Source organism: Ammospiza caudacuta, chromosome 10 (assembly GCF_027887145.1).
Source record: "Ammospiza caudacuta isolate bAmmCau1 chromosome 10, bAmmCau1.pri, whole genome shotgun sequence".
NCBI lineage: Eukaryota > Metazoa > Chordata > Aves > Passeriformes > Passerellidae > Ammospiza > Ammospiza caudacuta.
Genome location: NC_080602.1, coordinates 10,302,423 through 10,316,233, shown reverse-complemented (window position 1 = coordinate 10,316,233; position 13,811 = coordinate 10,302,423). Strand labels below are relative to the sequence as shown.

Genomic DNA, 13,811 nt, shown 5'->3' with positions numbered 1-13,811 from the left:
CTGGAGGCATTTGGGTTATAACATATCATGTGGTCTGGCACATTCATCCCCAAAAAAGCTCATAAAAAAGGAGGAATCTTGCTATTCCCCACTCCTATATTTGAAATGTTTTCTCTTAAATTTCCTTGCTAAAGAATAAGAAAGATTGATTCTTGAGCAAGGCTTCTCCCCAAAGAAGTCCTAATAAATAGTCCTTGTTTTTCTCTCTGAGTGATTACTTAGGGTAGAAATACAGGGAATCACACTAGAAATCTTCTTAATATTGTTCTCTGCTTAAATAATTTTTAAAATTTTATGAAAATTTATTATATGAGATGATAAAAAATTCTGCTGCCTCCTGTTTGGTCTGTTCAGGTTCATCTTGCTGCTTCTCTAACAAGCAATGTTAATTAGGTGTATAGAAATTTTATCTCACTGCTTTAAGATGGTTTCCTAGAACATGAGTGATCCCATAGCAGAGAAATGCTTGTTACCTAATTAATACAATTTAATATTAAATATAAGGTGATGCACTAGCATATCTTGAATATTCTGCTTAAAAGCTTCTTGTTGTGTCTCTGCTCACTGAGATACCTGGAGGTAAATCCTTTGGAAATCTTAAACACCATCCTGGTTCTTAATATCAAAATTCCTGGTTTGGGGAGAGAATGATTGGATTTTCATCTCCAGGAGAGATTTGGGGCTTCAGGGGAGGTGTGGGTGCCTTTGATGTCCTCTGCAGGGTGGGTTGAGGGGCATGCTGGGTGCAGGGAGGAATTTTGGGGTGAATAAGCAAGAAAAAAGTGTGAACAGCCTGAAAAGATGTGACTCCTGTGCAGGGTTCCTGAGCTGCAGCTCTGGAATCATCCCTCCAGAATAACCTGTTTGCTCGGCAGGTTTCAGCTCTCCCAGAACCTGCTTTAGTCAACTAAAGCAGATTCATATGCAAGAGTTGGAGTTTAAACAAATCCCTGTATTCAGATAGGGGGGAAAATCACATTGTTTTTCCATGTCAAACCTCTGTGGGTTCTTAAATCATTAAATCTGAGCAATTTGGGAAATAAATCAGCCTGGGAAGGGAACTGGATCATGCACAGACAGGACGTGTCCAATACCCTTTCTCCAAGGTCTCATTTCATTTGGCCTTTATATTCTACTTTTAGTTGGGAAGTTAAATCCACAAAGGTCATTTGAAAAGCTTCAGATTATAGATGGAAAGCCCTTTTAATCTTTTCTAATAAATAGCTGAGCAGGGAATAAATCTATTGGGAGCTGAGCTCTGATGTTAAGCCTCAGCACAAAATGCCCATACATGAGCAACACTTGGAAATTATCTCTGAAATTATAATTACCTTAAATAAATTTGACTTAGAAGAAAAGGTGTGTGATTATGAAAACTGGTTTAATAAATGAAGCATTAATTGGACCTGGTGGCTTGGCAGATTGTGTCACCGTGGTCCGGATGAGTACGAAAATGATTTAGGCACAACTGAAAATAGCAGTTTCAGTTCAGAGATTTCTTTTAAATGGCAAAAATTACTCTCTTCAGTCAGTGCTTTGGTAAGACAGGGATAGAATAAAAGCTTTGCATAATAAAGACTTAAAAGCATTTTGATTTTGGAAAAGCAACAGCAGCAAATGGAAACGAGGGTGTCTGAAATGCTGCAAATACTCTGGGTTATGCCAATGCTGTGTATGACATTATCTAGTCTGAGTAACCTTCAAAGCATTTTCCCCCCTAATTCCACATATAATTAAAAAGCAGCTTCCTCTAGCTCATTAAAATGTAGAGTCCTGTTGGAGCAGTATACTTGTATATTTATTTAAATGAATAAAGCAGAGCTTTAATGCAGACTGTAATAACTTCAAACATTAAATCTCTTCTCTGCAGCTCACACTTTATTTTTAACCAGTGTTTAGCTTCTCCTCATGAACACCAGCTTGCAAAGGAGCATGGTCCCCAGCAGCTTGTTGGATTATTTTGTGAACCACTCAAGAAACCTCCCCATCCCCTGTTTTTGATGTGAAATGATAGGAAAATCCCCCAAGTTTGGTTGTGAGTGACACCCATGGGAATCAGGATTTTCCAGCATAACCATGGCATCTCCCTCTTTTCACAGGCATTTGGGAATGCAAAAACAGCCCATAACAACAACTCCAGTCGCTTTGGCAAATTCATCCAGGTGAACTACCAGGAGACAGGCACTGTGAGAGGGTAAGTGGGAACAGGGGGAACCTAAACAGGGTGTTCTTGCTTTGGTAATGTTTTTTCCAAAATGGAGATAGGAAATAAAACTTCATAGCTTTTAGCTTATGAAAATCTGCTGGTATGGAAATGTTGGTGCATCCAAGATGGGTGCTGAGGTGTGGATACCCCTGAGCTGCCTTCAGGCCAGCTGAGCTCTCCATAATCCTGATGTCAAATTTTTAATGAACCTGAAAAGCAGCATCTCCTCCTCAGACAGGAATTAAAGCAGAAAAGGGGAATGTTTTAGCTGGGATGGGGTAGGGGCTGAGCAATAGATGTGGAGTGAAAGGTTTGGCTCAGAAGCCAAGGGGAGGATTTAATCTGGCTGGGGGTTCTGGAGGCCATTGAGCCACACTCTTCTTGTTCTTTGCCTGATTCCCTCCCTGCAAATCTCTCCCTAATTCAGCCCTTGACCAGGGGAGGCCTCTTCTTCCTCCCAGGTCACTGCAAGGAGATCCTGGTCTGTCTCCACTGTGGTTCTCCTCAGTTTATTTCAGCTTGGGAAATTGGAGAGCAGAGCTGAGGAGAAGAATTTTGGGGTGATGATTGATGAGAAGCTCATTGAGATGTGCACTGGGGACCCAGAAACCCCTCCTGACCTGGGCTGATCCTCAGCATGGGCAGCAGGAAAAGGGGGATTCTGCCCCTCTGCCCCCTCAGGTGAGACCCCACCTGCAGAGCTGCCCCAGCCCTGGGGCCCAGCACAGGGAGGACACAGAGCTGCTGGAGAGCCCAGAGGAGGCCATGGAGATGCTCTGAGGGTGCAGCCCCTCTGCTCTGGAGCCAGGCTGGGAGAGCTGGGGGTGCTCAGCTGGACAAGAGAAGGATCCAGGGAGAGCTCAGAGCCCCTGGCAGGGCCTGAAGGGGCTCCAGGAGAGCTGGAGAGGGACTGGAAATGGGGGAATGGTTTCCCACTGCCAGAGGGAAAGTGGAATATCCCTAGATGGGATATTGGGAAGGAATTCTTGGCTGTGAGGTTGGTGATACCCCATCCCTGGAAATGTCCAACGCCACATTGGATGGGGCTTGCAGCAGCCTGGGACAATGGAAGGTGTCCCTGTCCATGGCAGGGATGGAACCACCTAAACCCAACTTTCTCTGTGGCTTCAGATAATTTCCATGGCACCAGATCATCACCAAGGAGCTGTAAATGGGCAGGGCTTTGTTAACTCCTCTTTTTGTCCAGGTGAACTGAGTCAGTTGGAAAAATGAGGAGTAGAAGCAGCATTTCAGGGGCTGTGTAATTTCTGCAGCTGGCTAAGAGACCTCTTGCTGGGACTTTGTTGTTAATTTAGGGAATTGCTTTTAAATTTTTTTGCTTTCTATTTTTCCAGCAGAACAGTATCACACAAAGAGCTGCCATTAATTTTTCAGTGAGCTTGGGTACTCCATGTCCTTTCCCACTGGTTTTGCATCCCACATCAAACCTGATGCACTTTTTCCCCTTATTTAATTCTGCTGCACAGTTCTCTTACAAGGATAAACCTCATTTTTGTAATACCTCCTGGGTGTAACAAGAATCCAACAAATGCCTTAACTATGTATTATCTTGGCATGATGTAGCTGCACTGTGGTTGTGGCCTCTATTTTTATTTGGCAGAGATATGCAAATAACATTATATTCCTGTATTTTAGTTCATAAAATAGGAGGAGTTTTCTTTGCTTTTAAAAAAAATTAGCTTTCTTGGTCTTTGGTTGCACAGTGTGATGTGACTGTACTGTGCTATGAGCTTTCAGTGCTCCCCCAGTGAAAAGAAAAGATACTGAAAGAAAAATATATGCATTTCAAAAACAAAATATATGTGGCATGTAAGCCTCTGTTTTTTTCCTGTGCAAGAAGATTTTTGTAAAAATTTAGCCTGTACTTTTTTAGCACAACCCAATCCAATTATCACCCTGTGTTCTGCATATCAGTAGCTTTGGTAATGGAATTATAAATTGCAGCCCCTAATAAGAGATTTCCTCTCTTCAGAGGTTGAAAATAGCAGTTGAATATTTGCTTGCAGCCCCTCTGAGTATAATCACCCAAAACCTGACAAGATGGAACAGGCAGGAGGCTGAGCAGGACCCAAGCCCACCCTGTTGGATGAAGTCTTGGATGGTTTCTCAGACTGATGGAACAGGAGCTGTGCTGCAGTTCAGGGCATTCCCAGGGGCCTTCCTGAATTTTGGATGTGCTAATCCATGATAAGCCAGGCCTAGAGGAAGGTCTTTGCAACCTGCTCAGTCTCCATGAGATGATCAAAAGCCCTGACACCTGACAGGAGCCATGAAATGATAGAAGAGCCAGCTAGGAGGGGTTTAAATCAAAGCCCTGTGAAATACAGGCTCTCTGTGCTTAAATCAGTGTTTTACACAAGGTCATTCCCTTACAGCTCCTTTTCTTTGCTCTTAAAGGACAAACTGACAATGGTAAATAAAAAGAAATTTGGAGATATCAACTTTTTAAGACATAAGCTGGTTTTCCTACTCACTATCAAGAGGGGACAGATGTTGTTCTTGGGACATGGATTCATTGTGACCTTTGCACTCAGCAAGGGAGCATTTTACCAAAATAGCATTGTTATTGCATCTATTGAAAATTAAAATAAAATATAAAATTTAAAATATGGAAACTTTCTAAAATAAATTTTAAAAGTAAAAATAAAAATGTAAAATAAATAAATAAATGAAATTAGTGGTTGGGACCAGATGACCTCCAAAATACCTTTCCAATCTAAATTATTGCCTAAGAATGATTTTTGGGGTGGTTTATAATAAAAGCAGGAATGATTGGGGTGGGAGGAATGCCAAGGACATGGCCATGGTGCAGGTTATTGTACAGGAGTGTCTGAGCCATTATCCTGTGGGATCTCATCAGTGGCATCTGGGATCTCTCATTCAGGTGTTCCCTGACCCTGCCATGAATTCATGGCTTGGGAAGGAAAAATTGGGTTCAGGCTAGAAAAGGAACATAAAAACCCCATCAACCTGTGGGTGAGGAATATCCATAGACTGTTCCCAGCTTCCTCCCAGGGAATAAAGAAGAATACAGCTTTGCTGTCTGTCTTCCTTTACTCCTCCTGTCCAGCAAGATCATCCATGGGGAGTTGGATTTGCCACTTCCAGAGTTGCCATAAGAATTTTCACAAAACCTCTGCAGCATGTCCAAATGATTTCTAGTTTAGTTTTTATGGAAGGAAGGGAGAAAGTTGTGCTGGAGGTAATAATTAGATCTGGCTTTCCTATCTATGGTGGAGGAAAGCCCCTCCTTGTCCCACCATGCTGAGGTTTGTAGAATTTCCCAATTCCTCCATAGCTCCACATCACTGGGCACATCTGTCACCAGCAAAGCACAGCTCCACCATCCAAACTGCCACCTAGAACTCCAGCTTCTAAATCTCTGTCATTACTGGTTAGGTTTGTTTGGAAGAAAAAGAAAACCTGTGGAAGCTTTGTTTAACTTGACAAACCTGAAAAAAGTATTTAATATGTAGATTGAGCGTGTTTGTTGTGGAGGCTCTTAGGAGAAAATGTAAACTGCAATGAGGAACTTTTGCAATTGTTTATTTTTTTTGACTGGAGCCAGAAGTTAATAACCCAAATTTTTGGTGAGAAGTGGCTCTTCTGGAAGAGGGAATGGGGATTTGGGGATTGATTCTGCAGCTAAATGGCTTCTTGCACACTTGTGCTCACAGATGTATTTCCTTGTGCATGGCTCCTGGGCTGCAGGCAATGGGATTTTGCTGGCTTTGGATGAAATAGGGATCCCAGCTCCTTACTTGCAGACAACATTTCCCTTGCCCATAGGCTGAGGCATCTGAGATCATGTTTTTCAGATCCAAGTTAGTTTTGGCTTGCTATCAAACCAAAAAAACCTCAAAAGCCAAACATAATATTGGGCTTGTTCTGCTGAGGAAGAAATTTATATAACTAAGTGAAACAAGGCTGAAACTTCTTTGTGTGGATAGCAAGGCTGAAGGCCCTGGTAAAGCTGTGTTCATTGAAGCTGAGTATCATCAGGTCAGTGAATAATGCTTTGATTTTTTTCCTTTACAGAGCTTATGTTGAAAAATACCTCCTGGAGAAGTCCCGGCTGGTCTATCAGGAGCACAACGAGCGGTGGGTGCCTCTGTTTTGCCCAAGGCTTGGGTTTAACTCCTCTATGTGGCACAGATAACTTAAATCCCTGGTGGAGCTGGCACAGGGGATCAGGATTTTCATGCTCTTAACCCCTGTGCTGCAGAGATTAATGATGCATTTTATATTTGAATGTTTTGTTTTGTTTAGGGTGAAATGTGCTAATGGAGGGAATAAACTCCATTATTTTATCAAAATCTTTGACTTGCCATAGAATCATAGAATGGGCTGTATTTGGAAAGGGACCCTTAAAGATTATCTTGTTCCAACCCCTGCCATGAGCAGGGGACCTCCCACTACAATATTTTATTACATTTCATTTTATTTTCTTTATGGCAGATAGATTATTATGTACCACTTCATTCTTGTACAACTTATGAACTGCTTAATATGTCATTTTAGGAGAAAAACATGGTATTTTAATTCTTCTTTGCAGTTCACTGAGGCCTTCAGAGGGGCCTCTAGAAAAAGCCAAAATTATATAGAGAATGAACTTATGTGAAGTGTGTTCTTTCCTAATTTGATGCATATTCTTTGTTGCATATTCCTCTCCTCACTCAGTAATTATTATTCCACTTTTAAATAATTTTGCTGCCTTTAGTTGCCTTTCAACTCTTGGCACTTCTGGCTGTGTTTCCCTTTGGAGACAGATGTGTGAGTTTTCTGGAATGCTCCAGGGCTGTTCCTGGAGTTAAAGAGCATCTACAGCCTTGACAAACGTCCTCTTGGGTGTTGCAAGATGATTAAACTTGGATCCTTTTGGAAAACATCCAACATAAAAGCACAGCTTTAATTTTAGAAATAAATGGTGTTAATCTGTCTGGAAGCAGAACAGATGAGTGTCCCTTGGGGTAGGTTTAGCATTAGTGATATTCAGGTATTTTGAATATTTGAGTTTTAGAATACTTGAAGATTTTTCAGTCATGTCTCATGGAATTGCAACTGCAAAGTCACTGCCTTTTTAATGGTAATAAGATAGGAAAAGTCATAATTTCTGCATTGCAAGGAAATATGTTGTGATTCTAATAAAAGAGGTCAGGCTGTAATAGAGGAGCTGGGGACAGTCAGGAAACAAGGAACAGGACAAGGGGAAACAGCCTCAAACTGTGCCAGGGGAGGCTCAGGTTGGACATCAGGAGGAATTTCTCCATGGAAAGGGTTGTTAGGCATTGGAAGGGGCTGCCCAGGGAGGTTTGGAGTCCCCATCCCTGGAGATGTCCAAGGAATTCCTGGAGGTGCACTCAGTGCTCTGGGCTGGGAACCAGGTGGGGTTTGGGCACAGGCTGCACTCAGGGGTCTGGGAGCTCTTTTCTCACCTGAATGATGATGGGATTCTGTGAAATATGTGGGCATTGCACATGGCTCTGAAGGAAAACATGAGCATCCCAGCTAGAAATCCTTCCAGTAGATTCTAGGGCAGTGGCTGTCCTTGGATGGAGAAGGGGGATCTCATTCTCCATGACATAATTAAATCTGTTCCATCCCTGCACAGCAGGTACAGACCAGCTCTAAACGGTGTCAGGCCTGAGCTTGGGAGCTGGAAAATCAGGTTGGGAGGTTTCAATGTGCCTCTGCTCAGTGCTGCTGCTCATTTTCAAGGCTAACAGCTTTTGTTTTTCATTTGTCACCAGGAACTACCATGTATTTTATTACCTCCTGGCAGGAGCAAGTGAGGAGGAGAGATCAGCATTTCACCTGAAGCAGCCAGAGGAATATCATTACCTGAACCAGGTGGGAGTTCTATACAGGAATGCAATCCTTGGTCTTGCCTTTTCTTCTGCTGATATTTAATGCTAATAAAGAAGAGGTGTGGAGTAGTAAAAGTGGGGGTTTTTAAAGGTGTGGAGTAGTAAAAGTTGGTTTTAATGGTTTAGAGGAAGTCTTCCGTCATTGGAATAATTGTGCATGAGCGATCTGAACACCTGGTAGTGTTTCAGGGAAAAAATAATCAGTGTTTTCTGTACCTGGGATATGTTAAATGTATTGAGTTTTTGATTGCTGGAGGGAGAAACAGTCAGAATTTCCTGCTCTCTGTGTGAATGCCATTTACTCATTAATATCTGCCTCCTGAGCAGGAGAAGAGGGGAAGATGTGGCATACTGGGCTATAACATCTTGCATGAGGAAATCCTAATTCTGTAGCTTCTGGCTGGCTTTTAGCACAACCCTCTGACTTTAACAATAGAACAAGTCTAATATAACTAAAACCACAGCAGCCATTGAAAACCTGGGAATGAATGATGGATGAGGTGTTACCAACAGCCAAATAAACTCAGTTTACTTGATGATAATTTTATAATAAACTGATTTACTTGAGGTATTTAGGCCGTTATCCAGTGACTCTTGCAAGCAGGAACTTCAAATGGACCAAAGAGAGGAGGAATATGTAGAAGAGGAGTTAAGTTACATGTTGATTTTAACTAATTTCAATTTTCTTGGTGCTGAAACATGAGGAGCAATAAAGAGTGATTTAACCCCTAAACTGGAAAGAGACTTGGAACCACAGCCCAACCCAAACAGCCTTTAGTCTTTATAGAAATATAACTTCATTCAGGAATAGCTCTCAATTACCAGGGACTTTTTAAGAATGTTTTTAAAGCAGGCAATCATCACCAAAATCCATTGTATGTTAATGACTCCCACACACCCCTGGCAGGGCTGGGAAATATTCCCAAGTGAGGAACACTCCGGGCTGGGGGCTCTGTGCCTCAGGTGTTGGTTGGAGAACATGCTGTGATCTCCAGCACCATCTGTGCCATGGTTTTGCAGTGGGAAGATGCCAAGATGGAATGTTTTGTTGGATTCCCAGGTTTTGTTGGTCCATCCAGTCACTTTCAGTTAGTTGAAAACATTGCTTTTAATTACAGTCCTTTTACATAGCAGTTAAGGAGCATTTATATTGAAAAGAAAATTAGAAATCTAACAGCATGTAATGGGAGGAACACATTATTCCAGTAGGAATATTATAATTTAAGGTGAAATATTCCTATTCCAGTAGAAATATTATAATTTAGGGTGAAATGTTTATTTTAATCTAAATTAAGGTGCTGTGGGGCAAGTAAGCTGGAGAAAGCTGCTAAGATCAGTCCAGTGGATCAGGGAAGCAGTCTCTGGACTTCCCTGAACACAGTGTTTGGACAGCAGTGGCACTCTGAGTTTTTGGGAGGTTTTTAAATAACTTTTAGTACTTAGGATTAGAGTTAACACTGACAACTGTGGAAAAACAGCACCTTCAGATGTGGTCTGGGCACGGTTTCACATGAAGACCAGCTGACAGTGCAGTAGCAGCTTTTCCCTGCCCTGCAGGAGAAAAGAAAAGGAAAATAAGGAGAAAAAAGAGATAGTGGAGAAATGGAAAAAGAAACTAGGGAAACATTTAAGAGAAATATTACAAAATGACCCTTGAACATTTGCAGTCTCTTCTTAAGTGTGTCCTGGAGAAGACCCTGCCTTTTTAAAAGGAAAAAGAACCAGCTCAGACATTAACTGTTTTACTGAGAATTAAATATTCATCTAGATAAGCCATAAAATATTGAACCAGGCCCCTGAAGTGAAGGAGTGACTCAGTCCTGAGTCAGGCTTTGCTTTCCTCCTCCCAGTTTCCTCTGCTCTTGTTGGGTTATGTAAAGCAAAAGGGGAGTTTGCTTTGCAGATGAGAAATAATCTATTAAGATACATAACCAAAATCTGCTCTGTAAATGCAGGGAGCAGATTGAAAAGAAAGATTTCAATTTATTTTTAAATGCAAATTTACTCAAAGTATTCCCTGGGTGTGGAGGACTTTTCCATTCCTCCCACACCAGTGGCAGGTGTACCTACCCCTGCACACCCTGCAGCTCACTGAATATTTTCTGTGCTGGTTGCTAACTTTTATCCATTTTGAAAAGAGCCATTTGCAGGTTTAGATCTTTATTTTCAGCTCCTCAGGAGCTCCAGTGCCATCTCTCTCCCTCTTGGGAGTGGTAATGTTTTGACTTCTCTCAACTCCATCTCTGTCTGATTGGAAAAGACACAAATTCCTAAAAAGCTTTGGAGTATTGCTTGGAAGAATCTCACTTTTGCTGCACTTGTGTTTGTCTGGAGCAGAGGTTGAAAGTAGGAACAAACCAAATTTGTTGTTCAGTGAGATTTTGGCATTGGTGGCTCTTCAGCTCCAGATAAACCAAGGGTTTCCTCAGCTCTGTAAGAGAAGAGATTTTAGTATATCCATTAGGATTATTGATGAGAGGGCCTCGCTGGATGAGGTGCCCTGTGAGCAGGAACCAGCACCATGAATGCAAAAGCATCATGAATCTTCCCTGAAAACAAATAAAACCAGGCAATGACTCTGCAGAATAACAATTTTCCTGCTTAGGGAGCAGGTGGTGGGGGTGGTTTGGGGTGGGAACAGCACTTAACCCGCTCTGCCTTGCTTTCAGATGACAAAGAAACCCCTCAGACAGAGCTGGGATGATTATTGCTATGACTCGGAGCCGGTCAGTACAAGAACCCACCTCTCCCATCTTGCTGGTGCAGGGCTGCTCTCACTTGAGTGTTTTAGGGACACAAAGAAAGCCAAATCCAATGAAGTTTAACCCATTAACCACCCTTTGCCCTGCAGTGGTGTTGCTTGACAGTACAGATTTTTATTTTTTTCCCCTTTCCCTTTTATGGTTCCTTCCATTTGGAAAGCTTCTTCAGCAGTTGGAGATGGTCAGCTCTCTGCAGTCCTCTCAGTTTTGGAAAACTGAGGGGGTTTTTATTCCTTCCTGATGGAATACGTGATGATAAATGGAAATTGTGATGTGACAGCAATGTGAAAATTGAAATTCCATTCCAATAAACCAGCAAATCACTGTCTTGAAGCCCCAAGAGATGCATCAGTTCATGCTGGTTGAAGTGGTGTATCTGCTCTCCAGCTTCCAGGAAAAAACAGACAAACCCAAAAACATCCCCCCAGCCATCTGTGAGAAAATCAAATCCTGATATTGTTCAGAGTGCAAAAACAATTCCTTCTCCTAAAATACTTCTGCTGACATGATCATCCTTTCCAAATGGATCGCCCCAAAAAAGGGAATGGTGAAGCTTCTCCCCCTTCGCTGGCTCCTCCTGCACCACCATCATTCTCTGGGTGTCTGTGTGTCCCGTGGTGCTCCCTGTCTGTGTGTCCTGCATGTGGAAGCACGTTTGGCATCAGCTGCTTGTCCTTCCTGCCTGTTTTACCGTGTGCTTGATGATTGCCAAGTCCTGCTGATGCATCTGGAAGAGTAAGAGGTGATGTGGGAAGGAGCTGGGATTCACTCGGGTAAACAAGTGTCTTAACAGCAACATTTCCCTGCAAATCCTTAGGAGGGGAGGAGGGAATTTCCCTCACAAGGTTAAAAATATTGAATATTGGATTGGCATCCTTAATCCATCAGCTTCCTCAGGGGCCCTGCAGGAGCAGGGAGTGATGAGCAGATGCTGTTCTAGACCTTAATACCCTTTATCAGTTGGAAAGCCCTTAATTGCTTTAGGAATGGGATGGGACAATTTGCTGAAGGAATTAAAATTAAAACAACCCCAAAATTTAGTACCTTCTCCTTTGGTACATGACCAAGAACACCCTGCCAGCCTGGGGACTGCCATGTCTATGTCTTTATTCTGTGCAACAAAACCATGTGTTGTTACCATTTGGCTGTTTATTTGTTAATTTATTTAGGATAATTTTATTTGGGATAATTTTCTGTGGCAGTCCTGGTTGCTTGATTGACTCTTTAACCTATCCTGGTCTTCTCCCCATACCCATGGACTCAACCTGCTGCAGACACCAAGTTTCTAAAGAAACTCTGTTTTATCCTCTGTAAATTTTCCATGGAGATCCATGGATCACTTCAATGTGACTGTAGGAAGCAGGGAACTCACTTTTGCTGGGAAACTAATTGCTCTGGCAGGATATTAGGTCTGTGGGGATGGACTTTGTGATGCTTGTCTGCTCTAATATCAAGGACACTCCTCTATTTTATAATTATCCTTCATTTATCATCCATTAGGAAGCGGTTCCGTGCTGGAACACTGCAGAGAGCATCCGCTTTTAAGCAGGGAATTTGCTAAAAGTCTTTCCATGCGGATTAATGAGTCGGGCAATTGTTATGTAAATCGTTAATTAAATTGCCTTGGGCGTAGATTGTGCTGCTTCGGAGTCGGCCGGGCCGGGGTATTTTGCTGTTGACTCGTGACTTCATTTTGGAGGAATGATGCCAGAAAATGAAAATGTCTCCTGGAATGTGGAGTGCCACTAAAAAGCACCACTTGGTGTCTTTAAAAAAAAAAGCTCTAAAGCTGCCTAATTTGCAGGATTTGTGGGTGTGTTGTTGTCCTGCCAAGTGCAGGAGGGTGGGAAGTTCTGTGGGGTTCTCAGTGGAAGGGCAGAGGCTGAGGAAGCCAAGGTTGGAGCTTAGGAGGGACAAGGTCTTGCCCTGATGTTTTATGGTGTGAATAATCAGTGCTGGTGCCTCTGGTGTCCCTGCTCTTGGTGGTGTCATTGTTGTGTCCCTTTGGGTGGCTTTAGGGTTGTTTCCCATTAGCTCCTATTGGAAGGTGAAAATGCCCTTTTCTAATGACTGTTCTCTAAAAGAGGTTGATATTTTCTCCTGGAATTTCAGTCCCTGCCTTCATCGATGCTCTGCGTGGTTTTAAATGGTTTTACTGTTCAACAGCTCCAAATTCACTTTGCCCATGGAGCATTAACTTGTCCCTGAGGACAATTGATAAAAAAATTTCGATTTTCTTGTCCAATTGCACTTCTCTGGCTTTTAGTGCAGTTGTGTGGGTGCCTCCTATGTTGCAATAAGTATTTTAAACATGTAAACAATAAAATAATAATATCATCAACATTTTAATATATAAATAATATAAATAAATATCTTAAATAAGGGTTTTCCACTCTAATTATAACTATAGCTGTAATGATGAAGAACTTCTTTGATATGGTTGTGAGGCTTTAAATGCTGTAAAACACAAAGCTGATATAGAATAACTTCATTCTGTGTATTCTGTATTTGTGCTTAATCTTCTGTACTATCACTGAGTACAAGTGGCTTTTCAATGATTTACATAACCCTATTTAATGCAGACTTTCCCAATTATTTGTGCAAAATTTTTTGCACATTTGCTTGTGTGATAAATATGATGTTGAGGAAATTATTGAAATAAACTATGTGCATTCAGCTGCTTAATTAATTCCAACTGCAGCTACAACATTTATTTGTATTATTTTAATAAACTTATAATAGAATTTTATATAATTTTTATTTGTATTTACTTACACTCGGATTAACTTGTTGAAAGTCTCTAATTACTTGTAGAAAGCCTTGATTTAAGTGTTAATAAAATAGTCTGAGGTTTAAAAAAGCGCAATATTGTGTGATACACAATAAACTAAATTTGATTTATAGATGGGTAGTTTTTATTGGCAGCAATGGGTAGAATATTAAATATAGGCTAGG

At 41.6% G+C, this 13,811-nt stretch overlaps 1 protein-coding gene across 1 annotated transcript in view; it reads left to right on the top strand.

Annotated features, from left to right (window-relative positions):
* MYO9A (myosin IXA) overlaps positions 1-13,811 on the top strand; it is a 175,817-nt gene that overhangs the window by 59,636 nt on the left and 102,370 nt on the right. Inside the window, exons 3-6 of the mRNA XM_058811168.1 lie at positions 2,100-2,194; positions 6,266-6,328; positions 7,978-8,077; positions 10,764-10,820. Of these exons, the coding sequence (XP_058667151.1) occupies positions 2,100-2,194; positions 6,266-6,328; positions 7,978-8,077; positions 10,764-10,820 (315 nt within the window). The remainder of the gene's footprint in view (positions 1-2,099; positions 2,195-6,265; positions 6,329-7,977; positions 8,078-10,763; positions 10,821-13,811) is intronic.